Source organism: Natrix helvetica (assembly GCF_964273705.1).
Source record: "Natrix helvetica genome assembly, chromosome: 13".
In the NCBI taxonomy this organism is placed as follows: Eukaryota; Metazoa; Chordata; class Lepidosauria; order Squamata; family Natricidae; genus Natrix; species Natrix helvetica.
The window spans coordinates 529,151-556,211 of NC_138557.1; the positions used below are offsets into that span (position 1 = coordinate 529,151).

General features: G+C 53.3%; 1 protein-coding gene across 4 annotated transcripts in view; it reads right to left on the minus strand.

Moving 5' to 3' along the window:
- CLEC16A (C-type lectin domain containing 16A) overlaps nucleotides 1-27,061 on the minus strand; it is a 36,719-nt gene continuing 9,658 nt past the window's right edge. For 2 of the 4 annotated variants that reach the window (XM_081966062.1, XM_081966061.1), the window contains exons 10-23: nucleotides 25,600-25,819; nucleotides 25,021-25,129; nucleotides 24,683-24,783; nucleotides 22,916-23,038; nucleotides 22,142-22,251; nucleotides 21,520-21,564; nucleotides 20,673-20,723; nucleotides 20,065-20,193; nucleotides 17,246-17,366; nucleotides 15,176-15,327; nucleotides 14,120-14,324; nucleotides 13,666-13,830; nucleotides 6,310-6,450; nucleotides 1-1,086 (exon numbers count right to left, since the gene is read on the minus strand). In XM_081966062.1, coding sequence (XP_081822188.1) covers nucleotides 764-1,086; nucleotides 6,310-6,450; nucleotides 13,666-13,830; nucleotides 14,120-14,324; nucleotides 15,176-15,327; nucleotides 17,246-17,366; nucleotides 20,065-20,193; nucleotides 20,673-20,723; nucleotides 21,520-21,564; nucleotides 22,142-22,251; nucleotides 22,916-23,038; nucleotides 24,683-24,783; nucleotides 25,021-25,129; nucleotides 25,600-25,819 — 1,995 coding nt within the window. In that variant the 3' untranslated portion in view covers nucleotides 1-763. Of the gene's footprint in view, nucleotides 1,087-3,352; nucleotides 3,474-6,309; nucleotides 6,451-13,665; nucleotides 13,831-14,119; nucleotides 14,325-15,175; nucleotides 15,328-17,245; nucleotides 17,367-20,064; nucleotides 20,194-20,672; nucleotides 20,724-21,519; nucleotides 21,565-22,141; nucleotides 22,252-22,915; nucleotides 23,039-24,682; nucleotides 24,784-25,020; nucleotides 25,130-25,599; nucleotides 25,820-27,061 lie in introns of all 4 variants that reach the window. The other 2 variants (XM_081966064.1, XM_081966063.1) reach the window with 2 other exon arrangements.

Genomic DNA, 27,061 nt, shown 5'->3' on the forward strand with positions numbered 1-27,061 from the left:
TCCATAAGCTAAAATATTTTACATTCCTCTGAAATCCTTTGCACAAAACTCTTGACGACATTCCTCCGTCTCTTCACCCAGAGCAGCCCTCCAGGTGCACGCAAGGAAATCCCAACTCTTGTGTCTGTAAATCCCCACCTGCAACAGACGTGTGCGTACATCTTCAAGTTAAAATTATTTCACAGGGGAGACACACAAGTGGCCTATGACCACTTTTGAGGGTGCTAGGAGAAGGGGCCAGCTCAGTGAGGATCCCCACGGACTGCCCTGCCCTCTAATCAAAGGAAAGAAACCACGAAAAATGAAACTCCAAAAGCTGCCAGACCAGAAGAGTCCTGCTCAGATCGTGTCCGTGTGTGCACACTGTGTGTGTGTGTGTGTGTGTGTGTGTGTCATTCATGGGGCCCCTCCCTCTTGGGGTCCTTGAGAGGCCTTTTGGGCCAAAGCAGAGAGAGCCGAGCGTTGGGTGAAGGTCCCATCCCAAAGGAGCCTGCCTGGGGCTTTGCTGCAGGGAAACTTTCTGCTGGCAGCAGGTGGGACAGGCCACGCAAAACTCCACAGCTCCTTCCGAAACGTCCCCAACCCCTCCAAGTGGGCCCCACGGGCAGCGCCCCACAGCTGCCTCCCACGGACTCCGCCCTTCGAGAAATGCTGGTTTATTGTTTCAGAGAATGGGGGGACCGGCTGCGCTGGGGAGATAAGCAGGCGGCCTCCAGCAATGGGTCCCCCCCTCGCCCTCCGACTCTGCCTGAGCCAACAAGGGCTAGGACTGCTGCTTGGGGTCTGTGGAGGCCTCCGACTCAGCAGGCAGGGACTGGGCAGTGCCCACGGCAAGGATCCTGTCCGCAGCCACGGGGGGCACCAGGGTCAGCGACTCGATGCTCAGGCTGTCCGTGCTGCCCTCGGAGATCAAGGAGATGGTCGGCTGCGGGGCAGGAATCAGGCTGGGCGACCAGGCGGCCGTCTCCGCTTTGCTCCGTGAGTGGTTCTTGCCAGGCTTCACAACTGGCGGCAACGAGCGATCGGCTGCAGACAGGTAACCGGAGGAGGAGGAGGGCAGAGACTGTTCCAGCGTGACCGAGTCATCTGTGGGAGAGGAGGAAAGGGCAGTGCCCGTCACACTCGGAGGGAAGGAGGCCAGGCGCCCTTGATTCGCTTCCCTTGCCCGAACCCCTGTAGGGTCTGCCTGGCAATCTAGGCCAGCCCTGCCAGCCCTGGATGAACGTTTGCCAACCCAGGGCTGACTCACCACTCTCTGCCCTTCTCCTCTTTCCCATCTCCCAGGTTTTTCCCTTCATTTCAGGCTTTCTTTGATCCTGGAGCTGCTATCCTCTTTCTTCCTGGATGCCTCCTAAGAAGGTTTGAACTTTGCCTGACTTACAAAGTGACCATTAGTGGCCCTGATCCTCTCCTCCCCACCTCCAGCTCAGGTGACACACAGAGGCCTCTCTCCCCTCCCGCCCTCGGGCATTGAACGTGAGGCTGTCACGCATCCTTGACTTCTTCGCATCTGTGCCCAAGGGTGCGGGTGTCTCTTTGAAATATATATCCATCAGGACAGGAAGAGCAGTCTGGGCCAGGGCTTCCTTCTGGATCTCACCCTCAGCAACAGACACCCCGTCCCCAAAGAACCCCAGGCGCTCAGCAGGACCCTTGCTTGGCAGGGCGTGCCCCCGCAGACCCCTCCCTCTGAAAGGGCCGGGGGAATTCTGTTCTGGCAAACCAAAAGCTTCTAAGGGGCAAAGCAAAGGGAGAGGGCTCAAATCAAGAGAAAAAAGCCAGGAGGCGGCCCAGAGCGCAGAGGGGCAGGCCGGGCGGAAGCCCCACCCTTTCTCGGATGCTCCCAACCCAGGAAGAGGGGCAGTGAGGAAAAGGACCCTCTGTTATAACCCTTCAGGAGGAGCAGAGGCCCCTCTGGCCTCCCTCCCCCTGCAGCAGGGAGAGCAGAGACTCCAGCAAGAGGCCTCTGCAGGAGGAAGGAAGGGAGCAGCGCAAGGCTTAGGAGCACCTCCTCTGCTCTGCCCAGCCAGGGAAGGATGCATGGCCTCAGCAGGTGGGGAAGGCCCTCTGGAATCCTCCGAGGGGAGGGGGAGACCAGGAGGCTGAGCCTGCTGGGACCTGGAAGCCCCCCCCCCCCCCCAGCCGGTCAGCCTTGGCCCATGTCCAGCTGGGGAGGGAAGACTCTCAGCCCCTGCCCAGACCTCTCTGCCTCCCTCCGGACAGGGTGGCTCTGCTGCTCCTGGCATCCCTCCTGCCAGGGAACGGGGCCATCTCTGCTGCTGGCACGCCAGCAAGCCCTGCCCTTTACTTATGCACGAAGGCAACCTGGGATCCATCCGGCCGGAGGACTGGTCTTACAAAGCCTTCCCTGTCAATGGACCCCGGCCCTTCCGACCGTCACAAGGCATCACCGGGAAAAGACCGAGGACCAGGGTCCCAACAGGCCCAGGCCTTCTTGGCGGCTCCACGGCCACAGCTGCCCAGCCACGGATTCAGGTGCCAGGAAGAGGGAAGGCTGGGGGTTGGGTCAGGCCCTCGGGAGACCGGCAGAAGGAAGCTGGAGGAAGGCCAAAGACCCTCCTCTGGGCTGAGGAATTGGCCGGACGCCTCTGGGCACCCAGGAGCAGCTTCCGAGAGTGAAGGGCAGGCGTGGCCGGAGGGAAGAGGCGGCTTGTTCTGCCGCTCTTCCTTGCTGGGAAGGAGGCCTCCGGAAGGGCTGCTCCTTCGGCAGGTAGGGAAGCCTGAGACTGGGGAGGGGGCCATGCAGGAGAACGGAGGGGTCTTGGCAGGGGCCTCCCCATGGATCCCCCCCTCTACAAGTGGTAAGGAAAATTGGGGTTTTTAAATTAAAAGGTGGGAAGAAAATCACTCTGGGCTGAAAGCAGAAGGCAAATAAAACCAAGTCACCGACACACTAAAGGGTGGAAACACGGCCAGCCCCCAAGGTGGAACTTGCAACCAGGAGGAAGCCCCCTCCTCCCTCCCCCTCCCTCCCGCTAACAGAACCGCTGGCTTCCATCCAGGCGTGTTTGACGTTTGCAGGTTGTGCCGTGTTTCCCTCTGAGCAGGAAGAGAGGCCTGTTTCCAGGGAGACCCCTGGATGTGACCCCCGAGGGGCTTCCCCCCGTGGCTTTCTCAGATCTCACCAGACACCCCTCCCCCCGCGCCCTGCAGAGACCCCCCTCTGCCCAGAAGGGGAAAGCTGCCTTTCTTTCAAGGCAGGTGGTGGGGAGAGGAAAAGGCCCCGCGAAGGGGAGGAAGGCATTTTGGGGCGGGAGGAGGAAGAGGAGATTAGCAGAGGACCCGGGTGCGAGAGACGCGTGCACGAAAACACATCCATGGAGACACCTGCCTGAAAGGGCTTTGCCAGGACGGGGGCCACGGCTGCTGGACGGCCTAAACCCAGTGTCCACCGTGACTGTCAGCCTCTGAAAGACTAAGCACTCGGCGGCGTCCTTTCCTGCCCGGCCTTACTAGAGGGAAGCACAGGGAGATGTCATAGGACGCCTTCCACCACTGGAGCGGGGGGGGGGGGGGGGGGAGGGAGGGAGAGGGGGGGTGACAGGAGGAAGGAAACAGGAAGCAGCACACGTTAGAGTGACAACAACACAACCGCCACCGAGGCAGAGAGCTCTGTGGCCCAGCAGCCACGTGGCCTGCCTGGAGGACGGGGCCCAAGGCCTCCCCACTTACAAAGGAAGGAAGCCGGCAGGTTTTCCCAGAGATTTTGGCACGGCCACAAGAAGTGAACACAGTGGAGAAATGGATCCTTTCACATAGCAGGCCTGAACTCCTGCACCCAGAAGGCAAAGGCTTCATTTGTTTAAACCAAAAGGACGACACCGGAAGGAGGATGAAAAAAGGCTGGGAGAAATGCGGAATTTAGCACGCTGGAAAACGGCCTGGAAAGTTATGGGGGGGGGGGGGGGGAGAGGCAAGAGAGGGGAAAAGAGAGGGGGAATGCACTGATGCCGCCTCCTCCTCCTCCTCCTCCTCCTCCTCCTCCTCCTCCTGTTTTGTGAGGCCCGAAGCTCTTCCCAACGCTGCCCCACTGCAGGAGCTCCGCTCTGCCTGCTTTCAGTATGCCAAGAACTCTCGACAAAGGAGTTGTGTGGCTACACAACCCAGCTGGACTAACGCTCTGGACGGCCCCAGGTGGGCCTGCCGGTGAACAGAAGAGCTCATAATCCCCGCCGCGCACGTCCAAAGATGGCTGTCCGTGAATGCTGGGCCCTGGGGAGGGGGCTTCTTTATGAGACTGCGAGGGGCCCCCTGGCCACCTCTGCTCCCCCTCCACGCTCACCTGCTAGGCAGGCCTCTGCAGGCCACCCCACCCGTTCCCCAAGGGGGATTCTTCGGAGGCCTCGAGTGGGAAAGCTGCTGCAACCAGCCGACCTTGCAGGTGGACTTTGCTTCCTCACAGCCTGGGCAGCGCACAGAACCGTCCGGGCCTGGTGCCACCTGTCCTCGGTGGAGAAGGGCAAGGCAGAGACTCAGCCCCCTATGGAGCAACCTTTCTCCTCTCTGTTCCACCTTTCTGTAAAAATGGAAGCAGCACCAGGGACTCCACAGCAATTCTCTCCAACGGCCACCTTGGTGGAAGCAAAGACCTCTGGGGGACGGGCTTTGATCCAAGCGAAAGCCCTGAAATCCCCTTCTGAGCGTTGCAGCAAAGGACCGGAGGGACTTTCCGGGCTGCCCGAAGGAAAGCTTCCTCTTACAGCCTCCTAGGGGCCATTCAGAACTTTCCCCCAAGGGCAATCAGGGTGCAGCCAGAGCAAAATCCCTCCACCGAAAACCAACAAGAAACAAAAGCCAAGCTGGAAGTCTGCCAGCCTCTTGGGCGTTGCCTCATTCTCAGGTGACTCCTCCTCCGGACAGACTACACCTTCCTCCTTCCTAATCCCTTTACCTGAAGACACCAACCACGAAAGCATCTCTCACCCTTTCACGAAGGTCTTGCTGCTCGGAGGCCCAACCCCCACCCCCTAGCCCCGTGCTGGGGCCCAGTCCCGCACCCCCACGCTGGCGCCCTGTGGCGTCCACGAGCCGAGTTCCACGTGGGCAGAAGCGGAAGGCCGGCCATTTGGCCAAAGCCTCCCCGGCGTCTGCCTTTTCATGCCCTCCGTCCGCTGGCAGAGCTGCTGCCAGCCTCCCTCTCGCTTCAGGCCACACCAGAAGGGAGGCTTTCCCTTTCCTGGGAAGGGCGAGAGAGCAGCCTTGCTCAACCGTGGCAACTGGAAGATGGGCGGCCTCCAACTCCCCGAAGCAGATGCTGCCTGGGGAATTCTGGGAGTTGAAGTCCACCCATCTTCCAGTTGTCATGGTGGAGCAAGGCTGCTTCAGAGAAACGACCGGCATGTGGCAGGCATCCATGGGCAAGCGTTTGACTTTAGAAGTCGTCCCCCCCCCCCCCATTTCCTGTTTGAGAGCCAGGCCTAAGGTCTCTAAGGTAGAGAGGAAGTAAGCATGGGGGGGGGGGTGTCCCTGGAATCCTCTTAGGGAGGGTTTAAAGCCATTGACCGCTTCTAGGCACCACACAGGAAGGCCTGGAGGAGGAGGCTGGGGCAGACGGAGTTTGATAGGGATCTAAATCTGAGTTTTGCAGGAGGGATTCTGACATGAAGCTCGGCCAGCCTTAAAACCAACATCCAGGTGGCCCCACTGCTTTGTCTCCGAAGGACACAATTTTGAAACCTTATTTTCACTCTTCCTCTTGCAGCTACGGCCTGGAATATATCTACACAAAACTTAAGAACCTGGCATCAAAAACATGTGTATCAAAAAGCCTGGAAAAAAGAAATTTACAGGAATCATTTTGAAAGCTTTCTAAAAACACATCCGTCCTGGCCTATTGCAGCTCTATGGATCCTTGGGGTTAAGCTGGCCTCCACATTCATGCCAAAGAGGGTGGGAGATGAACAGTGGCGTCCACACATCAGCCCGGGACACGGTGGCTTCATTGCAGAGAAGCCGAGCCGGCTCCTCGGGGCCCAGACTGGAGGGCGAAGGGCCCAGAACCGCCTTCCTTTAAGTGGCTCAGGATGACACCTCAAAAGCTGCGTGGCCTTCAGTCACCTAGCGAGTTAATTGGTCCAAATTGCAGAGAAGTGTTTCTAAGGAAAAATAACTTGGCAGATGGTTTTACATGTGTTATGTTTTCCAGAGCGGTTCCTTCAAGAATGACGGTATTTGCACAACTAAGCAGCTTCATTAAAGCCTCAAGAGTGAAGTTCAGACCGAGTTTATAAGCCGCCTGCTCGCCCCCCCCCCCCGAGTCACCTGCGCTAGAAGGCCAAGCGCGGGTACCTGATGGGCTCTGTGCCACGGAGTGGGTGGACGCGGAGCTGGCCACAGCCGAGTTGCACCCGGTGCTCCTGCTGGAGGATGGGGACGGCGAGGAAGAGGAGGAAGGGTTGGGCTGGTCGAGACACTGGGCTACGGCAAACCCTGCAAGAGAAGAGGGAAGCAGAATTCACACCACACACACCGACACCCTCATGATCGAAGGAGACACTGCAGAGGGGAGAGAAGGGCAGTTGTGGGGGGGAAATGGGGCAGGCCCCGCTGGGCAACTCCGAGGCTCCTCTCTTTCTGCTGCTTCTGGAGAGACGCAAGTGCCGCCAGCAAGGACTCCGACATATGATTGACAGGGGTGTCATTCTGTTTGCATCCCGCCCTTCTCCCAGGGCAAGTGCCAAGAATTGCTGTCTTCCCCACTTGGGCAACCCAAAGGCCCTGCTGGAGACTGAGCACCGCCTGCACCGCACAACATCCTCCGTGGCCACCACGATTGTTCCACGCCTCCTATGAGGTCACGGAATCCTCCTCCGGCCCTTGGGCTCTGCTTCTGGAGGAGCTGCCAGGGAAGCCCCCTTCCCCCAAGGGAGCCATATCCACGTTTCCCTGCAGCCCGGGATCTCTCCTTGCATCCCTCCTCTGGCCGTCCAGAAACCCCACAAGGAGGACCAGCTGCTCCCTTCCTCCCTCCTTCGCAGAGGAGAGGTTCCCACCCAGGGCGAAGAAGAGCAGCCCCCTCCTCCCACGGTAGCCATCCATCGGCAAGACCACTTCGAAAGGCCAGGACTGAGCCTGGCGGCCGAGGTCTTGCTGTGCCCCATGTCTGTCCCTCCGCTTGGCCATCCCACGGGCCCCGATGGACCAATCGGCACCAGGAAATGCTAGGCAAACGCCTGGTTGTTTTCCCGGCTTGGCAACGTTTTAAAACACAAACAAGGTGCACAATAAGGAAACCAAAGAGTTGCTGAGCCCAGAGGAGCAGCTCCTAAGGATACGGAGAACATGGCGGCGAAGGCATACGTCACCCCAACTTTCATGTGAGGAGCCTTCCGATCCCTGGAAGGAGGACGCTTCACCTCCTGCCAGCCAAGGGTAACGCCATGCGCACAAGGCAAGCGAGGTCAAGGGCTAGGAACACGGCTGGGCCCTCAAGCTGACCTGGGGTGTCAACTCCCCAATTCCACCCCAACATCGCTAATCCCAGGGGAACATCAAGCACACGCGCCAGCGTCCCTTGCCTGTTGCTCGGTTCCTGCCTCCGTATGGGGGGGGGGGAGCCACACTTGGAGCCCACTCGCTGCCAGGCAGCCCGCATTCCCTGGCGACGAAAACTGCCTCCAACCCCCATTCTGGGGAAGTGCCACCAAACCAAAACAAACAAAAATCCCCACCAGATGTTGGACTCTGTTTCCCGAGAAGATCGACTGGCATTTAAAAATAGTTCCTAGCTCTCGTGTCTCTAAGCCCAGTTCTAAAAATGTGAGGAGGAGGTTATAAAAGGCTAAGCGGCTGCAGAAAGGCTGAGAAGGGCCCGCTGGGCAGAACCGGCTGGGGGCTCGCCTAGCCAACGTTCGTTCCCCTACAGACCCCTCGCCCTCCTCCCTGGTTGGACGTTCCCTCCAAGGCCGCTTGAGAACAGCTGCTCAGGCTGGCTCTGGAATTCTGGGAGTTGAAGTCCACCCCTCTTAAAAGGGCCTAGGCGGAGAAACATGGCTCCAAGCTCAAACACTGCCTACCTTCCCCTGGGCCTCTGCCCAAGCCCCCCATGCCTCTCTATCCTTCTCACACATCAAATCCCCCTCCAAACAGGGCGGCCTATTCCTTTACCTCAACAGCTGTCATGGGGGTGGGGGTCTCTTTAAGGCTGTTCTCCAGGGGAACTGCTGCTAACTAGGGAGGCCAGACTCCCCACACCATCCATAGACCAGCTGACTGGCAGATTTCTCTGGAAAGGGGGGGGGCGGAGGGAGAGGGAAGAGATGTTCCTTGATTGCCCAAGGCTGTTCCACTCAAAGGAACATTTACGGAACTTCTTTGCGAGGGGAAGGCTGGGGCCGAGGGGGGGAGCTCCACTCTTAGCACACTGTTTAATCTGCATGGGTGACTCACTTCCAACTTCCTCCAGTTGCCCTGTTTACAGGGACTGGGAGGGAAGCAGGGCCTCCCTCCCTCTGGTAGCCTGGAAAGACTGATGGGCAACGTGTCAGCAGCCTTCCCTCTCCCATTTGCAAGACCCTCCCGGGAACAGGACTTCCGGGAGCCCTCCTTCCGAGCAGCCACCGCAGAGGAGATTGTGCCTCTCTTCCCCTTTGCCTCCACTCGACAGGACCACACTCGCAAATGACACAGGCTTTACATCACCACAGCTCTATTGGCATCCGCCCTATAGCTTGAGGGGATGCCCGGGAGGGCTCCACCTCATCAATGCCACCCAAGTGATGGCAGCTTTGTTTACTGTTCTCCACGGTGACTCTGCCCAGAGGGTGCAAACTACTGTGTGCCAGCCTCCAGCTGGCACCTCTGTGGCCTCTGTGTGGAGACGCTGGGGGTCTTGCCTTGGAGGCTCGGCAAAGGGGCAGAGTTTATGTATCAAATGTGTACGTCATGCCAAATGCTGGATGGAACCAGGCTGAGCTCCTTGAAATCCTTGCGTAACTGGAGCTCATTCCATGTGAAATGCACCACAAACGATGGTCCATGGCGGGAACCAGGAGAGGAGAAGGGAGCAGGCTTGCTTGGCAAGGCCCAGCCTCCTCCCGGCACCAGCTCTCCGGCTGAATCCCCAGCCATCTGAATGCAGGGCAGAGTTTTGAGAGTGTGATCCTGTTTAGCTTGCCACCTTCAACTGAAGAGATAAGAAATCTATGAAAAAGATTCTTTTTAACAAAATCAGCAACAGGAAATAGCACCCTTGTCTGCCAGGAAATACAATACTTTTGAAACCCGCAGCTTCACAGAAATCGGTAAACCCGCTGTTTAGGTAGACCTTGGGAACACTTCATGGCCTAAAGACCAGCTGTTCAAGGCCCCCCAGTGGAATGAAGCCGTTTGCACCCCCACTTCCCCAAGAAAATCACTGTATCAGAAGGCCAATTTCTAGGAACAGAAATTTCAGTCAAGAGTTGGAAGTCAATAAAATCTCAAGGATAGAAAGTTCAGAAAGTGAGTGCTTTCAAAAAATGTTAAGCAATGAGGGGAAATGGTTGGTATTTATTATTACTAGTAGACCGTGGGAAGACAAACATCGTTGCATCTGGATCACCAGGTAGCGAAAAGTCAGGTGGCAGAATTATTTCTTTAAGGCAAAACTTTTCAGACTGATCACTTCTCATCTCCTTGAGATCCTTTCAGGCCAAAGAACGTCAGAGGGGCTAGGACATTTATGGAAAACACTGTGATATTTAACTTCAGAAATAAAGAATGTTTTATTTTTTAAAAATGAGGAACGTGGCCCAAAGGAAATTGTCAGGGAAAGTTAAGGGCACCAGGCCTCTCCAAAGCACCATGACCCGTCTCTCTATTCCTCCTCCAGAGACTACTTTGCTTCAATAATCTGGTGGCTGAACTTGAAATAGAATATCCCCCCCCCCTTCATCACAGGGGAAAATCAGTAGCTGCATGGAGAGTATTAAGACACGCAACACCCCCCCCCCCACATACACACATACACAAAACCCCACCTTTTCTTGTGAACTACAACCATGAATTGTGGTGATTCAATTTCCAAGCAGCAAAGATGACATGATAGCCTGCCCTAAGCACTCCTGGAAACGGGCAACAACCGTGAAGAGGAAAAAGAAGACACCCAAACCCCCTGCCCTCCAGGGAGAAGCTCCGAAACACCCGCCACAACTCCCATGCGTGCGTGAGGGGCACTGGGCTGGCTTTGCATGGCAGCAGCCTTCCAAACAGGGTTGCAAAACCCCACAGCCCTAAACCTTCCCCACAACCTTCCCTGGGGACGGGCTGCGTCACGGGCTTCCAAGGAAAAGGGAGCAAGGCTTGGCCTCCGAGGTTTGGGACTTGTGCACAGGGTTTATGGGAAAGGAGCCTGCAGCTCACTGACTGTCACCCAGCTTCTATCATGAAAAGTAACCAGCAGCGCCATAAAGCAGAATGTTGTGAAATCCCCTGCCTTGCCACACAAATGAAGAAACAGGACCTGGGCTTATCTCACTCTGAGCTATCAACACCTCATCCCCCCCCCCTCCTCCTTCTTCAGAAAGGCTCATTTGGCTATCAGGAAGCCAATTAGCCACCTGCCAATTAGCTAATTAGCACACAGCACCTTCTCACAAACCTATCAGATGGATTGTGCCATTTATGACTTCTTTGGAAGGACCCATCATTCTGCTGCCATTGTTCCCGTTTGTAGAAGGGGAAGAAAAGCTAATCACAGCCTCCTTTGCTTAAAGAAGGCATCTCTTTCTTCTCCTGAAAAGCTCTGTTACATGGCTGTAAACGTGGCTGCTGTAAGGTGGAGTCAGCCTTCCAGCTAAGGAGGCTTCAAAAGCAGTGCTGGGGGAAGAAAAAGAGGCCTTAGGAAAGGGTCAAAGGACAAAGGCCTCGGAGCTTCACCTTCAGCCTTTGCCACCTGCCAGCTGGACGGGAGGACGCAACCCATCTCCCCAGACCTCCCTCTGCGCTGGGATGGCTGGGCCACTCAAAGCACATCTTGGGTCCCCTCCCTCCCCTCCCCACCACTGAAGGCCAGACTGGTGCAGATTCTGGGCTGTTTTTAGTGTTCCAAGCTTCCGTGCATCCTTTCCCCCCAGTCCAGGTAAGCCTGATTATCTTTCTTCCCATTCGGCAGCCAGCTTCTCTCGCCTAGCGCTTCCTCAAGCAAAGGAACTGGAAGTGGTGGCGGCGGTGGCAGCAGCGAGGAGGGGCGGGGTCCCTTCTGAGGAGTCTCTTCCTCTGCGCTCCTGCTTGCAAAAGAGAGTTGCTCTCAGGGACGGCGTCTGCCCAGGACGCTTCTTTAGCCACACCTGCTCCGTTTGGGGCCTCAGCCGTCCCAGGCAGTGCCGGGATGCCTCACCGCAGCCTCAAGGGAGCCGGGGCCGACAAAGGGAGGCGACTGACCTCAAACTGCCAGGTTTCTTTGGAAAGTCTGGCCCAGAAGGCTCCCTAGCCCAGGAAACCGTGGACGGCTGCATCCTCCTGCGGGGAGCCGATCCGGTAGGCTTTTCCCCTTCAGAAGCCATGGGGGGCAATGGCTTGGCAGCCTTCTCGGTGCTGGGCAAGTAGGGAGCGCAAGGGACGGGATCCCCACATCCTCCTTTCCAGCCAGGCGGTCGGTGCTGGGATGAAAGCTGGAGGTCTGAACTGAGCTACAGTATTGAGGGCTGCCAAGAGGGCACACGGCCTGCTGGGCAAACTCTTCCTTGGGCCCCTCAGCCAAATCACGCCCACCAGACGCCAGAGGCAGATTTCTGTGGATGCCGTTGGTTCTGCCGAATGCAGCCTGGACGGGGAATCCTAATGAAAGGGAAGCTAAGGGGGGGGGGCAGACCCCCCTCCCCCCCCATCTTCACAAAACGACACGCCTCGCTCCTACTGCCAAACTCCTTTGTTCAGAGCCCAGGAAGCTGCAACTGGCCCACCTGGGAGGACGGCCCTTGCCCCCGCCCCACTCAGGACCCCGCTTGATGGGGAGATGTCTGGATCCGCAACCAACTGCTTCAGCCCAGATCTCCCCTCTCCACAGAGCTGCCACCTGTGCAGGTGGGCCCTCCGAGGACCCCTCAAGGCCCAGGCCTAGGGAAGGCACCAGTCGGGAGGAAAGCCGCAAAGGGACCCCAATGTGTGGCTTTTCTTTTCACCACAGCCCCCCTTGACGGAGCCAAAGCAGAAGTGGCTCAGCTGTCAATCCAAAGCCGACCTCAACGTTCTGTCAGAGCAGCTTCCTGGCGCCCAGGATTGCCAGATTCATCACTAGTGCAAGCGCCTCCCTCCAGCCACGGCCTCTGCACCAGGTGACACAACGGACGTCCTTCCCGTCCCTTGTGCAACGACCGCACTCTTGCCCACAAACAAGCAGCGGCTGTATTGGTCTCGGGGTTGAGGCAGAAACTCCGGAGGCTGCCCAGGCCTTGCCCAAGCACCAACTGGGCTGCCTCCTGAGCTCCACGCAGGCTCTGCCTGCAGCCCTTCCCCCCCGCTCGTTTTCTGAGCTGGGGTCCCTAGCCAGGGTGCACAGCTGAAGGATTTTTTAGGATTGTTTAGGCAATAGGCCAAAAAAACAAAAGGGGGGGGGGGGGTTGAATAGACTCTGGAACTCTCAAGGTCTTGCTTTGATCTATCAATTTGGGTTGCTTCATGTTTTAAAATATCACTTTCTAACATTATAGGATCTTTTTTCCACAACCGCACATTGTAAGAAAGAGAATCACACCCACCTTATAAGAATGAATGCTTATAAAAATTCAATTTTAAAATATTCAGTATTCACATGAGCCGTTAGTACTCTTAGGCAGTAAGCATTGGTGGCAAGAGGAAATTTGATTTAAATCCATGGTTTAAACAGCATAGTTTCCTAGCTTTATTAAGTTGAAGATTTTAAATAACTTTTGAGTTTAATCTGTTTTAATCGACAAAAGCAGAGCGTTTTAGCAGACTACTTCTATGGAATTCACAGACCAGAGACAAAAGAAACACAACATAGCCAACTGCAAGTAGAAACACCGGGTTTAAATGCTGCATATAAATAAAACAGAACTAGAAAAGATGGAAACAAAGGATATTCAATAGTCTAAACACAACAGCTGCCACCCACGGGGTTCTTTCTGTGGAGCCCGTTCTCACACACCTTTAAGCCTCTCCCACCTAGGCTCCCACACAAGCAGACTCTGGTAAAGGCTTCTTTAGAGAAACAACAAGGCATAACACTGCTATGTACCTGCAGCATTTCAAAAATCTTGCAGGAGAGATTCCAGGTTGCTATAAGCCCTCGAGAGTTGTCTCCCCCCACCCACCCCCCACCCCCAGGCCCCATCAGGACAGTTCCTCAAACAGAGTTGCTTTTGGTTTATATGTAAACAGCACTATCAGGTTTTAGTTACTTTTTTAAAAAAAGGTTATACCTTTTTACTTTTGCATTTTTAACTCATTTCATTTATTATGGTTTTGGATTCTGAACTTTCTTACAATTTACTCTGGCTGCATTCTTGATACAGAGGGGCAAAGGAAGACTTTTACATGAAGATGGCGCTAAAAATAATGTGAATATTATCGCACAAAGGGAATCTCATTTGCCAAAGAACACCGAGTCACGCCTTCCTCTGCCACAATGCCGTAACCTCACTGTGGCATCTTACCTAAGATGCACCCGGGGGAAGCGGGAGGTGGGGGGAGGAAGGAGCTTACCTGGAACTTTGTCGACCGAGGCAAACACCGAACGCTGCACAGTTGGGTCACAGCTGCTCCGCCGGGCTTGCTCATAAAACCGGAATGGCAGGTGTGATGTGGCAGCTGAGCTGTGTCCAAAGCCCATCACTTCATTGGCTGGCTGGACGGGCAGGTCCAGAAGTGCTGGGTTCAAGGAGACACACGTTACGTTTTGGCTAAGAAACTAAGAGAGCCGGGTCCCTCGCATGGGAGGCCTTAATCTCTCTCCCCTCTGCAGACAAATGCTCTTTCCTGGCTAATTTACTATGACCTGGGAGCTGTGATCCCACAATGGCTCTCCCAAGACTAGGAAAGCCAGAAGAAAGAACAGCTTCTGACTTTCTTGGGGAAAAAGCAGGCCGGCCTGCCCAATTTGCAAGGGGTGAAGATGCCCAGTGGGACCCCGGGAGCAACAAGGGGACCAGGCCGGTACCTGCGATCCTTTGCATTTTCATCCGCCGAGCCTGGATCCTTCCCTTGGCCAGGCGCTGCTTGGCAATGATGCAACGTATGTGGTCCGAAAAGACGAAGGTGGCCTGAAGGATGGGGAAGGGTTTGGAATGCGGGCTGGACGCTGGCTTGTGTATGACGATGTTCAGGGCCCGGCTGTCATCTTCCACTCCGGTCACCTGCATGTCCTGCAGGGGGCAAGGAAGGAAATGCAAAGGCCGGAGCTGAGATCAAGCCCCTGCGCCAGGGCCCCCTTTGCCAAAGAGCCCTTCCCAGCCCCCTCTTTCTCCTCTCCCCCTATGCACGGAGAAGGCTAAGCAAGGGGGCATCAGAGGCTTCATGCCGACTGCGTTCACACACAACACTCTAGCAGCCTGGCTTCAGAAGCCGCCTCCTCTGCTTGCACAACATACAGGACAGGTTTGCTAACCGAAGGGGCCGAATTTGCATAAGGCACTAAGCAACCATGATGAATACAAATTGAGCTCCAGGGATTCTGCCAAGGCAGCTGCTGCACCTGTCGCTGAGCTGACTCCCCGGATCGCGTAGAGCCAGTCAATTACGGCACGATGAGCCTCAAATACAGTGCTGGTTATTCCTGTTTCTTTTGAAGTCCATAAACTGGAAGCTGGTTAGCCACAAACAAATACTGGCAAGTGTCCTCTTGCAGGAAATGATGCGCACCAGCAGCTGCTCAGGTGTATTCGGCCAAAAAAAGGTAAGCCACCTGGCTCAGCGAGGAACACGGTGAAGGAGAAGACGGCCACGAATCCCAGCTCTGAAAACGTCCCAGGTGCCACTCTCACCTGAAAACCTCCCGAGTAGTCTCAGCACCTTCACCTTTGGGAAGCCCCTAAGAGTCCGGTGGCTTTTCTAGGCAGCAGGCGGGTTCCTCTGGGCAGCGGAGGTGGGCGTTGCTCACCACCAGTGGCCAAGGAAGGCTTTGCTATAAAGTCCAGGCTTTGCCAGGACCTGCAGACATCTGTGCTGTCACGGAGGCAGCTCGAAACCTGAAGCCTCCGCCAGGTTTTATGCTCACCTGGAGAAGGCCGGCAAATTTAACGACTCCCCAGCCTAAGCGCCCAACATCTGGCTCCACCAAACTCATCTGGTAAATATCCACCGCCAGAAACCTCTGGACCTGACCGCTGTCCTTGGTGATGACGGTGCAGGCAATCAAGTCACTGTTATCTGAAGGAAGGAGAGCAGGAAGGAAAGCCATGACCACCCAGGTGATCCCCTCCAACTACTTTGATCCCTTTTTGTCTGAAGGCCCCAAAGGAGACCCACCTCTGCTGCCACCCATCAACGTCTACTTGGCTCAGCTGGGAATACCCTTCGTCCCCTCTACAACAGGGAACCTACTGCAGGTTGGGCGGGAGAGCGCGTCAGCCTGCCTCTTTGAAGTTGATGGTTATCACCCAGAGCAAAGGGCCAGGACTAGCGCTCGGCAGGGGCGGAAGGGAAGTCTGGGGTTGCAATCAGCGATTGAGATGGGGCAGCATCACCACTGCAGCTTCTGCCTGGTGCATGGTTTGAACAGCCTGGCTGGCCCACTAAATGCCAGGGGTTAGTCTCTCACAGAGAGAACCTACGGACTAACAGAGCTGGTCTCGTCGAGGCTGAAGATGACTAATCTTCACAGAACAGAATTTGGCTTCCAGGAAGAATAACGGAACTAGTATTATTTAAAATTTGCAATAACTGTGATTGGAATGTTGGGAATGGCATGTTTAGTCAAGAGGCAGACTGGGAAAATGAATTGCAAAATGCGCTTTAATGCTCCAGAATGCAATTGTGATTGTTCTATGAAACAGAGTCAGGGTTACAGGAATAGATATTAAAACCACATCAATGAGCATTACTGAAAATTAAAAAAAGAAGAGGAGGGAGGGCAAAGCAGGTACTGATCAAAAAACCAATATGCAAGAAACAACAATATTTCGTTTTGAAACCCAACAGGAATATTGTAATTTGATTTGTTTCAAGCACATCCATATAAAAGAGTTGACAGATATAAATTGTAATTATATCCAGTTAGTTTGCAAGCTTATTTAATTTCTGTTCTGGGAAGCCTTTTCCCGAGAGGACCGAATCCAGAGCAATTCACAAGCACAACTCCCAGGAAGGGAAGGTGGGACCTCAGAGCAGCCTCCTCATTTCCTAGCACAAGGGCAGAGAGCATCATCTGGCCTGAAGCCCACCCCTCCACCTAGGCCCTCTCCTCCCCAGGGGTTCCCATTCCCCTTATTTCCATCCTGTTCCCCACCCCTTTGCAGTGGGACTGCTGAGCAGTCTGGAACAGAAGAGATGCACCCGGCTAACCACGTCAATTTGGTCTGGCCTTCCTCTCTCCTCTCTCAGCCACTGCTTGTCCAGGAGTTGTTTCCCCTGATCTCCGCCACTGACCCAGGGGCCAGGTAGCCTTTTCTACGGACTTTGGGTGAGGAAGCACTCGGCGGGAGGAGGAGGAAGTTAGGACTGAATGGCTGCTTGGAATCATCCGGGCTTTCTCGCTCGCTTAGGGCCACAAAGCCAGGTCAAACGATGCAGAGTTCAACTTCCTAAAATACCCATTACAGTAAAATAATTTATTTTATAATTACTACCGTAAATGGGACTGACATTTTTCTATTTATAGAAGCTGTATGTATCCAAAGGGAAGCAAGGGCGCTGCATTTCCTAGCACACCCAATTAAAGAGTTATGACCAGAACACCATGGGGCTATTTTGGGACTTCCAGTTAGAGTTACTGTGACAAGGGATTTCACCTCTCCCAGACCAAAAAAAAGAGAAAAGGGTGGGGGAGGGGATTAGGAGACACACACACACAGAGCCGTAAGGGACGAAATGGCCGCCTTCAGCTCAGCTGGCCCTCCAGATGCTGCACAGGTATGGTCTGCAACAGTGGTTACCATACAGAACAGCTGTGGATGGACCCAAATCTTCTTCCCTCCTAACTAACGCCAACTAAGACCCCACTGTGCCCGGAGAGAAGGCCATCAACCAGGCGAGGCGTGACGGAGGACCTATTGCCTTTCCTTTGTTATGTTTTCCCCAGGGAGCGGAGCAGCTGCTTGGCTTCCCTCCTGGGTGGGTGGCTACTCACTCAGATCCAGGACGTCGTCAGTCTTAATGAGGTCTCCCTCCCTCGTCAGAGGCAACCGGGTCTCTGGCTCATCCTGAAGGTGCAGGGACAGAGAACGCAGCATGAAGAATACTCGGATGGCCTGGAGGCACAAAAGGACAAGAGACGTTGGGGGTGAGCGATGAAAAGAAAAGAAAAGACATCTTGTCTTGAAGCCCTGAAGATTCTGTGTGAAAAGGCTACACTTCTCATTGCCAGCCAAGTCATTTTTTCTTTGATTTCTTTCACTGCCAGGCAGGTACACAAGAGCAGTTCAGGAGTGGCAGCATGGGGTCAAAATTAGGAACACCCCATAATTCTTTGGCCCAAGAACTGCAGGCTTCTTTAATCATCTCCCCAGGGCTGGTCGGAAAGAGCCAGCCGCCAAGGCTCCACACCAGCAACCCCCACCCTTCAGGGGAAGGTGGCTCCAAGTGCCATCATCTCTGGATAGTACGTCAACAGAATTGAACTGAGTTCACAGGCCAGGCTGGCTGGGAACCGTTTGAGTTGTCAGAGGATTGACGGGGAGGAGAAAGGCATTTTACACTGCATTTGCTGGGCCCATTTTCTGAGAATACAAAAATACAGAAACCCAGCAAAAAACAAACAAACAACACCCTGCAAATGGCTGCCACTGCTTTCCACTTCATAGTATGATCTAACAGACGACAAAGAACAGGTGGAAAAAAGATTTACTGTAGGTCTGTTTGGCAAATCATTAACTCCCAAAGCCATTGTGGATTTGCTGCCAGATGAAAACAACCAGTTCTTATCAGCAAAGTAACAATTGAAATGGGTCTTGAAACACAAGCTTTTGAAAAAGAAAAAGAAAGACCAGTATGGAAAGCCTTGTATTTTCTCTTTCTGAGTCCATTTCAGGCTACTGGGAGAATGAGACAGACTCCATAAGGACGTTGGAAGATGAAAAAATGGTTTTAGGCTACCTAATGTTGCCCTTGAACGTTCCTCACCCAGAAACGGCTAGGGCTTGTGGTGGAGTCTCATGCACATCTGGAAACACCTGTACAGGTGTAAAAGAGAGAGCAAGAAGCCCATCCTAGGCAGTTGCACAGGGCTTTTTTCAAACACGCCCCTTGATGGGATTTTAAAACGGTGGGTAAGTGGAGGAAGGGGCCCTGGAGGTCTCTCCTGGTCAACCCCACGAATGGGTCCCAAACCAAGCAGGTGGCCAGCGCTACAGTTCAGAACCGCTGGCCCGGCAGCCTCTGTTTCAACCGGGTCTCCCCTCTGGGGTCTTTCCAAAGGCAGCCCAAACAGGCAAGAAACAGCAACAACACAGCCAAGATGATTGGCTCTCACTAGACAAGGCTGGGCCCTTCGCAGCTTAATAAACCAGTTGACAGAATGCATTAAGCACCCCATTTGGTCACAGGAGGATGTATTTGTCAGGCAAAGGATGTGACGTTGCCGCAGCAATGACATCTTACTTATTCAAGGATTTGGTGGGTTTTGTGAATTCAGCCCGAAAATGTCACTTGGGTCATTTTTAAGTATGCTAGCAAAAATCAAGAAGTTACTCAAGACTCAACCAAGAGTTTGCAAAGGGATGTGGTTTGTGGCTTCCTACAGAGAGATAATTTTTAATGTACTTTATTTACATGCATTAGAATGCAACCTTTGTTTTTAAGGACAAAATCTACATACAAAGATTACCACCGCCTTGTAATTCTGGACAGAAGATCTAAAATCTCCATTTCCAGGGAGCAGAAACTCTTGCTTCAACTACGATCCAAAATAGGAACCTTAACCATTTTTTAATCGTTCCAGACTAAATGATCCAAGATTCATTACATACAGATTCATAGCATGGCTTTCCTTCATGACCTTCATGGCTGTTCAGAAACCCCTTTAAAAAGAGCATGTTCTATTCTAGGAAAAGGTTCCTTTGCTTTCCCAGAAGCCTGTTATAGTGAAAAACAAGATAAGAGATAACGTGGTGATAAAAGCTGTGTAAACTGAACCATTCAGAGACCAGCCCGGCAGCTGGGATTTCCAAGAAAGCTCTTCTCTAGCTCCCCCCCCTCTGCCTCCCCAGGCACGGCCCACTTGAGGAGGCAGCCGAGAGCAGAGAGCCCTCAGCCGCAGATCAGGCATTCAAACGCAGGACAGCAGGAGGAAAGAAATGGACCATCTGGCCAGAATCCTCCCAATACCAGCCATCCAGTTGCTCATTGACAGCTTCACAGGAAGGAGGGAAGAGAGCCTGTGCCCTCCAGAGCTCCTCTAACAGGCCTTGCGGGGAGGGGGGAGGATTTGTCTTTTTTACAGCAGGCCGATTACGGAGTCTGTGACGCAGGGCTTTCTCAGAAGCTCCTGTCTGTGCGCGCGACAAGGCTTGACATGCTTCAACACTTTTGTCATGCTCCACATGCACTCACAGGTGGCTGCGCACTTCCCTAGCTTGCATCACTTGGGGGGGGCAAATATAATGCCCCCCTCCTGACTCTGAATGCTTCTACCTCTCTAGCTTCATGGCATCCCCTCATTACTTTCTCTTTCCCAATCAACCTTTGCAAAAGCTCATGAAGACCATTTCCTACCAGGGAGGGAGGAAAGAAGGCAGGCAGGCAGGCAGAGAGTTGCTGGCACAATCACCGCAAGCCCCCACAGTAGCAGAATCACGTCAATCGCATGGAGCGAGCAGGGTGGCCAGAGGGGCCAGCTAGGAAAGACCCAGGCAAACCTCCACCCAACCCTGTTCCAGGAGAAGGCAGGCGACACTGCGTCCCTTGAGCACTTGGGACTGAAGGGCAAAGCCCCAAGGAAGGCACACTCACCCTCCTGGTTCTCTCCACGTCGCCACAGGGGAGCCTCTTAACGAAGTCGATGCCCGTGAGGGGGGTTCCCGTGGGCGGCAGCAGAATGGAAGCGTCCATCATCAGGTACTCCACATTCATGGGCTTCAGCTGGAAGAAGAAATGCTACCCTCAACTTCACGTACAAACCCCATCCATCTCACCTCTCCCTCTTCCAAGGAGGAGACCCTAACAGGACAAAGGCACAGAAGGGGTCCCGCCTCTCAGTCCATGGCCAACACCCACCCTTCAAGAGATGTTTGGTGCATTTCCCTCCACCTCAAAAGAGCCACTGAGGTGGACTAGGGGAGGGTCACCCATTCTGCAGCTCAGCCTCATCCCTTCTCCAGCTTTGCCAACAAGCCCAGCTTTCTCCCTCTTCAACTATTCCATTTATACAGCACTATTAATCTTTAATTCATATTTTGCCTATTTTACGGGCATCGCCTTCAATATTCCCTTCTCTTTCCTTAAAAGGTGACTGATAAAAGGCTAATAACAGTAGCACTTTTAAACAAAACTTTAAATGTTTGCAACAATGTTCCACTTTGCCAGTTTCTTATCTCTCTGGCAATTTGGTCATTACTTACGGTCATAGTTCTATATTCATCTTCAAACATATCCAGAAAAATCTCTTCTCCCTTTAAAGAAAGGAAAGGGTTTCATTTCCTCCCTGTGTGAGCATTCTTAGAGGGGTAATAAGGTTACTTCTTTCCTGATGGGCTGAAATCAGCCGTCCTTCCCATTATCCCACTTTCTTGAGGATCCGCTTCTGTCCCACGCAGGGATGAGCACAACTCCAACTCCCCTTTACTTCTTCTAGCTGAAGGAATATTTATCGGGAGGAAAGGTTATACACCTCCCTCACTTGCCATGCCGGGAGCAGAGGACACTTGCTAAGCCATGCGGCTGCTTTTGAAGTGCTTCCCTCCTGTGAGCGAAGGACCAATTCAGCAGCTTCCTAAGAACCTCCTCCTCTGAAGGACCCCTACCTGTCTGAGACAGATTGTCCACCAGCCATAACTAAGGTCCTCGATTAAATCAGCTGGAGACATGCTGGGACATCAGGCTTTTCCCGGGCAACTAAACCTTTTAAGTGACGACCCCCCTGTCCTCTGTCAGGCAGGCCCCAATGAGGAGGTCCTTCCAACAGTGGTCGGGGTCTCCTTCCGCATCTTGGGGACTGCCTTTTGCTCCACGCAAACTTTGTGAAGAACCATTCAATGCAGAAACATCCAAAACCTGAAGTGGCTCAGAGGCCACAAACGCTCAGAGCCAGGCAGGGGCTTATGGAAAAGTTCTATCGAGCAGGAGAGAAACGACCGAGCGCCTGGCGTCCAACTGCAAGAGTTTCTCTGGGAACCAGAACAGCCATGCTCAGCTCCCTTGGATCTTTCCAGAATTCAGTTTGGGAGCATTAAAAGCCTGGGAGGTTACCTTGTAAAAACGCCGCACCAGGTGAACGCTTTCTTCTCTTGCCCCCTTAAACAGAAATGAAATATCCTCCATTCAGGACACAAAATACTGAGGATAACAGACGAAGCATGCCGCCTCCCTGCCTGATTTCCCTTCCCCAACACGAATGATTTGCTCCCTGAAAATGATTAAAAAAGGAAAGCATGGACCATGGCGTTCCTTCACAAGGACCATGCAGGCCTGGAGAAATGGGTGGAAAGGAAAGAGGGAGAGCCTATGAAGAGTGGCTGGCTATTGGCAAGGATCTCAAATCAAAAGAAGCAACGGTCGCAGGGTCAAGAAAGGGATCCCTCTTCCGGCTCAGACTCAGCTGCCAAGGGATGGAGGGAAGGAGCTTCATTCCACCAGGGAATCTCCCGGGGTTCACAGGGGAGCCCTGAGCCTCAGAGTCCCGCTATCCGTGACTCTTGCTGGAAAAAGCAGGGACGGGCTCCAGCTGCGCAAAGGGGTCTCCTAGGGGGGGAAGGCATCATTTGCGCTTCGGCAATTTACTTCGGAAAGAGAGACGGACCTAACAGGACAAATCACCTCTGGGAGAGAGTTTTGTGTTCTTGGTTTTGTTTTGAAAAAAGAAAAGACTCACTTCCAAACAAGCAAGGTGCACATCTTTGATAATGCTGCCGTGTTTGTTGAACACCAGCTGCTTCAACAGGAGGCAGCCCAGCTCCAAGGTGGCCAGGCGGATTTTGCCATCTGTGGAGTGGGGAGCGGGAGAGGGAAACAGAGAAAACTCATTGAATTGTTGAAACTTTTTCCTGGCAGATTCAGTTTCAATTCACATCTGTCCCACACCAATTCAAGGTGTGTGTGTGGGGGGGGGGGGGGGTGTTAACACACCAGTAGTGAAATGCTTTCTTCCCCTAAATACAGAAACATTACAGAAAAGTGGGTGGAAATTCCACCAGGCATTAAGAAGCAGGGATTTTATTCATAGGCAGAAAAAGGGCAGAATGATTCAGTCCCCTACCAAACTGCTTTGTGTGGGCAATTTTTTATTTCTTTTTTTACTAGTCCAAGAGGGAAATAGCAGCCAATCTCTTTGCTGATTGTGGAGGGAAGTTCTTGCCTACACAACTCTGGGCACTCGGGTATCTTTTATAAGCCCCCATCAAAAACTGGGTCGGTTGGCTGTCCTGGGAGATCCAGGCTGCTTGCAATGGCCAAAGAAGGCGAGTGGGCTTATAAGGACTCTTCCCGGTGTCTTTAAACAGATGCCTGCTGGTTCCTGCTGTTACTGTCCAAAACTGCCCTTGGAAGAAAAGCTCCATGTTTCCTCCTTTTTCAAAAACATGTCTTAGACCACCACCCACAGCTGCGCAGTTCCAGGACCGAAGGTGGTTCATGACAAACCCTCTACCTGGCTGAGCAGCGTAGCTCATGATCCTGATGAGCCTCTCTGCAAGGCCGGGGTTGTAGGAGTTCTTCTCCTCGGCATCCTGTGCCGAGAGCTGAATCCTCTCCAGGGTGATGGGCTTGATTCCTTGGGAGAAACAGGAATAGAATGCTGCCATTACAACTTGGTTTGGCAAAGCAATTCCCAGAACCACAAGAAAGAAAAAGGGCAGCTCAGCTTCTAGTACAATTCCTCAAAGCTGACCACACAAACATTTGGAAAGCTTCGGAGGCGAGGATTTATTTATTTCATTAGATTTGTTTGTCACCCAACTTTAAGACGACTCTGGGCTGCTAATAAAGATGGTGAAACAGGAGCCCCATTCAGACAATGCCTTCCTCCCTCTCTCCTCTCCACTGAATTCATCTTTAGCTTCCCTCCAGCTCATGACCCAGATAAGCATCTTGAAAGTCTTAGGACCACGTGGTTCCTCTCCTTCTCAAGTAGCAGCTCCACCACCCCTCCTGTGGTCAATTCCTCCTGTGCCTCCTGACCGCTGGATGGTTTTGACCCTTGGAAGGGGGAGAAAGGGCTGATGAAACCTAAATCAACCTCTTGAGAGCCACTTCAAGCCTCCCTCTGGATGTGCTTCTCACTTCCTCCATACAAAGAATGTTCTCACAAGGCACTCTGGTACTCAAAGAGGATGCAGAGCCAAGGGGATGGCTAACCCAGTGGCCTCTGATGCCCAAGGCTGCAGTCTGAGTCAAAAGTTGTGTCCACTGGCGTTTAGCCATTGGCACCAGCATCTTAGTAGCCCAGCAAGGTCACAATCAGCACCTCTTTTGCCTTCTCTTGCTTACTAAAAGACCCCTCGGAGAAGAGGAAGCCCCACGGGATGATGGAAAGGCAGAGGGGGAGAGAAGAGAAACAGAAAGCTACAGATTGGCACCGGTTTCTGTATTGCTTTCGGTACAGTTACAGGCACAGCATCATGAAATGAAACTAAGCTCCCCAGCAGTTGGGGGTTGAGAGTGACAGCCAAGATCAAGAAAAGCTACAGATGTTCCTTTGCATGAGCTGAGGAACTGAGAAGATCAATTAACTGATGCTGGTTGCAGCAGACGAGTTATTAAAAAGCCACATTAACACAGCAAGCTGTTCTTGTAATGCAGTGAGATTATTTCTCAGAAAAAGCTGCTTTGAAACAGGCCAGTCCTCATTCAACGACATGTGTCAATAATGACCTTTGGCCAAGCGTTAAGGACAGCACTCAGACGTTCACGTTTGCAGCTCTACACAAAGGGGACACCCTTTCGTGACGCACGCAAAATAGTTTGCAACTCTTCTATCCACCAGCCCTGAAATCCGTGAATTTTCAGGAGAATCATTTATGAGTGGAATTTAAGCAATCTGGGAACCCCAACCTCAGGGGTCTACTGCTTTAATACAGCGGTCCCCAAACCTTTGGGCCCAAGGGACTGGTTCCCTGGAAAAGCTGCATCTCAGGGCAGGAGAAACCAGAGGGATCAATGGGCTTCCACGAGTGGCTGAGCTTCCTGTCCCCGAGATGGATGGCAGATTTTCAGTCATTCCCCCTTGAAGAAGTGTGGCTCAAACACCCACTGCTTCCCCTCCAAAAATCTCTCTCCTTTTGCTAATGCAAATTAGGACTCAGGTGGACAAAGCCAGGGAGGGGAGGGGGACTTGGCTGAAGTGCAGTTCCATGAGCCGACCGAAGGGCTCAGAGCAGCAGCCCTTGGTCCCCCTCACAAGGCAGCACAGGCTTACCTTTGTTGTGGGACATGGCGTACAGAAGACACAACACAAAGAGAGCATAGTAGTCAAAGTCGGCACACTCCAGGGCATTATACACCAGCTCCAGAAACGGCCTGGGGAGGGGGGGGAAAAGAGGATTTTTTTTTTAATTAAAAGAACCCCCATTTCGGAGGACCCTGCCTTTATGCCTGAGGGTGACCTATATCCCTCTGTGGGCCTGGGCTATAATGAGCAAGAGACTCTTCATCAGAGGAGGGGCCCTTGGCCTTGCTGGGCCCCATTGCAGAAGGGCGGGGGGAGACCTCCCATGGGTCCCATCGCAGAAGGGGGGGGGAAGACCTCTCGCCCACCTGTTCCAGCTGCACATTTCGGAGGCAGCCGCACTCTTCTCCTCATCGGTTATGTTTTGCTCTGTGGCAGAAAGGAGTTTGCAACGCTCCATGATCACCATCTCAATTTCTGGAGAGAGAGAGAGAGAGAGAGAGAGGGAGGGAGGGAGAGAGAGAGAGAGAGAGAGAGAGAGGGAGGGAGGGAGAGAGAGAGAGAGAGAGAGAGGGAGAGGGAGAGAGAGAGAGAGGGGGGGGAGAGGGGGGGGGAGAGGGGGAGAGAGAGGTGTTTTAGAGAGACGAGTACATTCCACAGGACAGGTGGGTAGACGGTGTCCACGGGGGGGAGGGGGGGAGTCTGGGATCCAAACGGAAGAGGCCCTGGGGATCTGGTCAAAGGGACCCTGCAGAGATGACTGGTGCCCCGACTGTGAAGAACCCAGGGGTTCCACTCAGGAGGGGCTGAAGCCTCTGCAGAGGGAAGGGAATCCCTGTTTCACCCAGGAGACCTCAGCAAGGCAGAAGCTGCCAGCCACCCCGACATCAGCCCCGCAGGCACGGGAGTGGAAGAATGGGCAGCCAGCAGGTGGGCCCCCCGCTCACCTTCACTCTCCCCATTGGGCTTGAGGCCCTTGGAGGGGCTCTCGGTGCCTTCCAGGGCGTCTTCCGGGCCCCTCTCCTCCTCCTCCTCCTCCTCCTCCTCCCCAACGTTTTTATAGTTGGGCCTCTTCTGCAGCCTCTTCCTTCCTTTCTGCTTATTAATTTCTAGCGAGCGCTCCAAGGTCTCAGAAGGTTTAATGAAGCACCTGATGCCCGCCTTGGCCTAAAACATCCGCACAGATAGAAGGAAGTCAGCTCCATGATCTTCCTGACCCAATGAACGGACCAAGCTTCAAAGGGAGGAAAGCCAGGAGTTCATCTGGGTATTTTAGAACTGCAAAAGAAACGGCAAGGAACCTTTCTGCTCCCAAAACATGGCCTCTCGGTGGCTGATTCCTTGCCCGTAGAGCATGTGGCAAGAATGGGACAGGACAAGGGATGCCAGCAACGCTGTGCTCTTCCACCACAGCCTTTAAGGGGCCGCCCCCACCTCTGGTGGAGGCAGAGGGACGTGACACTGTCCTCTCTTGGGAACCTTTTAGGGTTACACTGGAGGGCAGTAAATCCACCAGAGCCTCGAAGAAAAATCTTGCAAGGACCATTACAGGCAGCTGGTCGCACCGACTCCTAGAAACTTTTATTCCATGCCAAGGATCCTGTTCAACAGGAGCCAAGAGGATGATTCAAGCCCCACTTCACAACAGTTATTTCTTCCCTTTCATGGAAATCCAATCAATCCCCAACCAAGGCCCTTTCTTGCTTGTCAGAATGTGAGTGGTCAATGAGGGCTTGGACTGGCTTAATTCTTGCCCCACAGATCTTCGACATACTCCAATTTAAGGGTACAACCCAGGAAACCTCTGATCTTCCGTGCAATTGGAGGACTATGCTTACAGTCCGAAAAAGAAAGTTTAATTTACTTTATTGTCATTGCAATGGTACAACGAAATTAAATGCCGTCTTCAGTGTACATTACAATTATAAAAATAAAAACACAAACTCACCCCTTTCACATTCTATAAATGAAATCGAAAAACCCTAAGACTGCACTAATATTACATTATACAGAAGAATATAGTTACAGCTCTGGGATAGAAGCTGTTTTTCAGCCTATTTGTTTTTATTATCCGGTACCGTCTGCCAGACGGTAATAGTTCAAAAAAGAAAAAGAAAAAGGAAGAAGGCAGATGGAGGCCACAGTTGGAAAAGCTCTCTGCCTAGAAAAAAGGTTTCCCTTTTATGGCTTCTGAAGACCCGACTCTTGTTCAGTTCTGGTGTGCACTTAGGTATTCCTGGGGACCCCTCCTCTCTTTCCTCCCTCTCCTGGGCTTGGCAGAATCTTTCGGCTGAGACTGAGAATGTTTATCACGGCTTGTCTCCTTGGGCAGGCTCTCTACCCACCTCCTCCTGTGTACATTTCAATGTAGGCTGGAGCATCTGCCTGACAAGCCCAACCTTTCCAGGC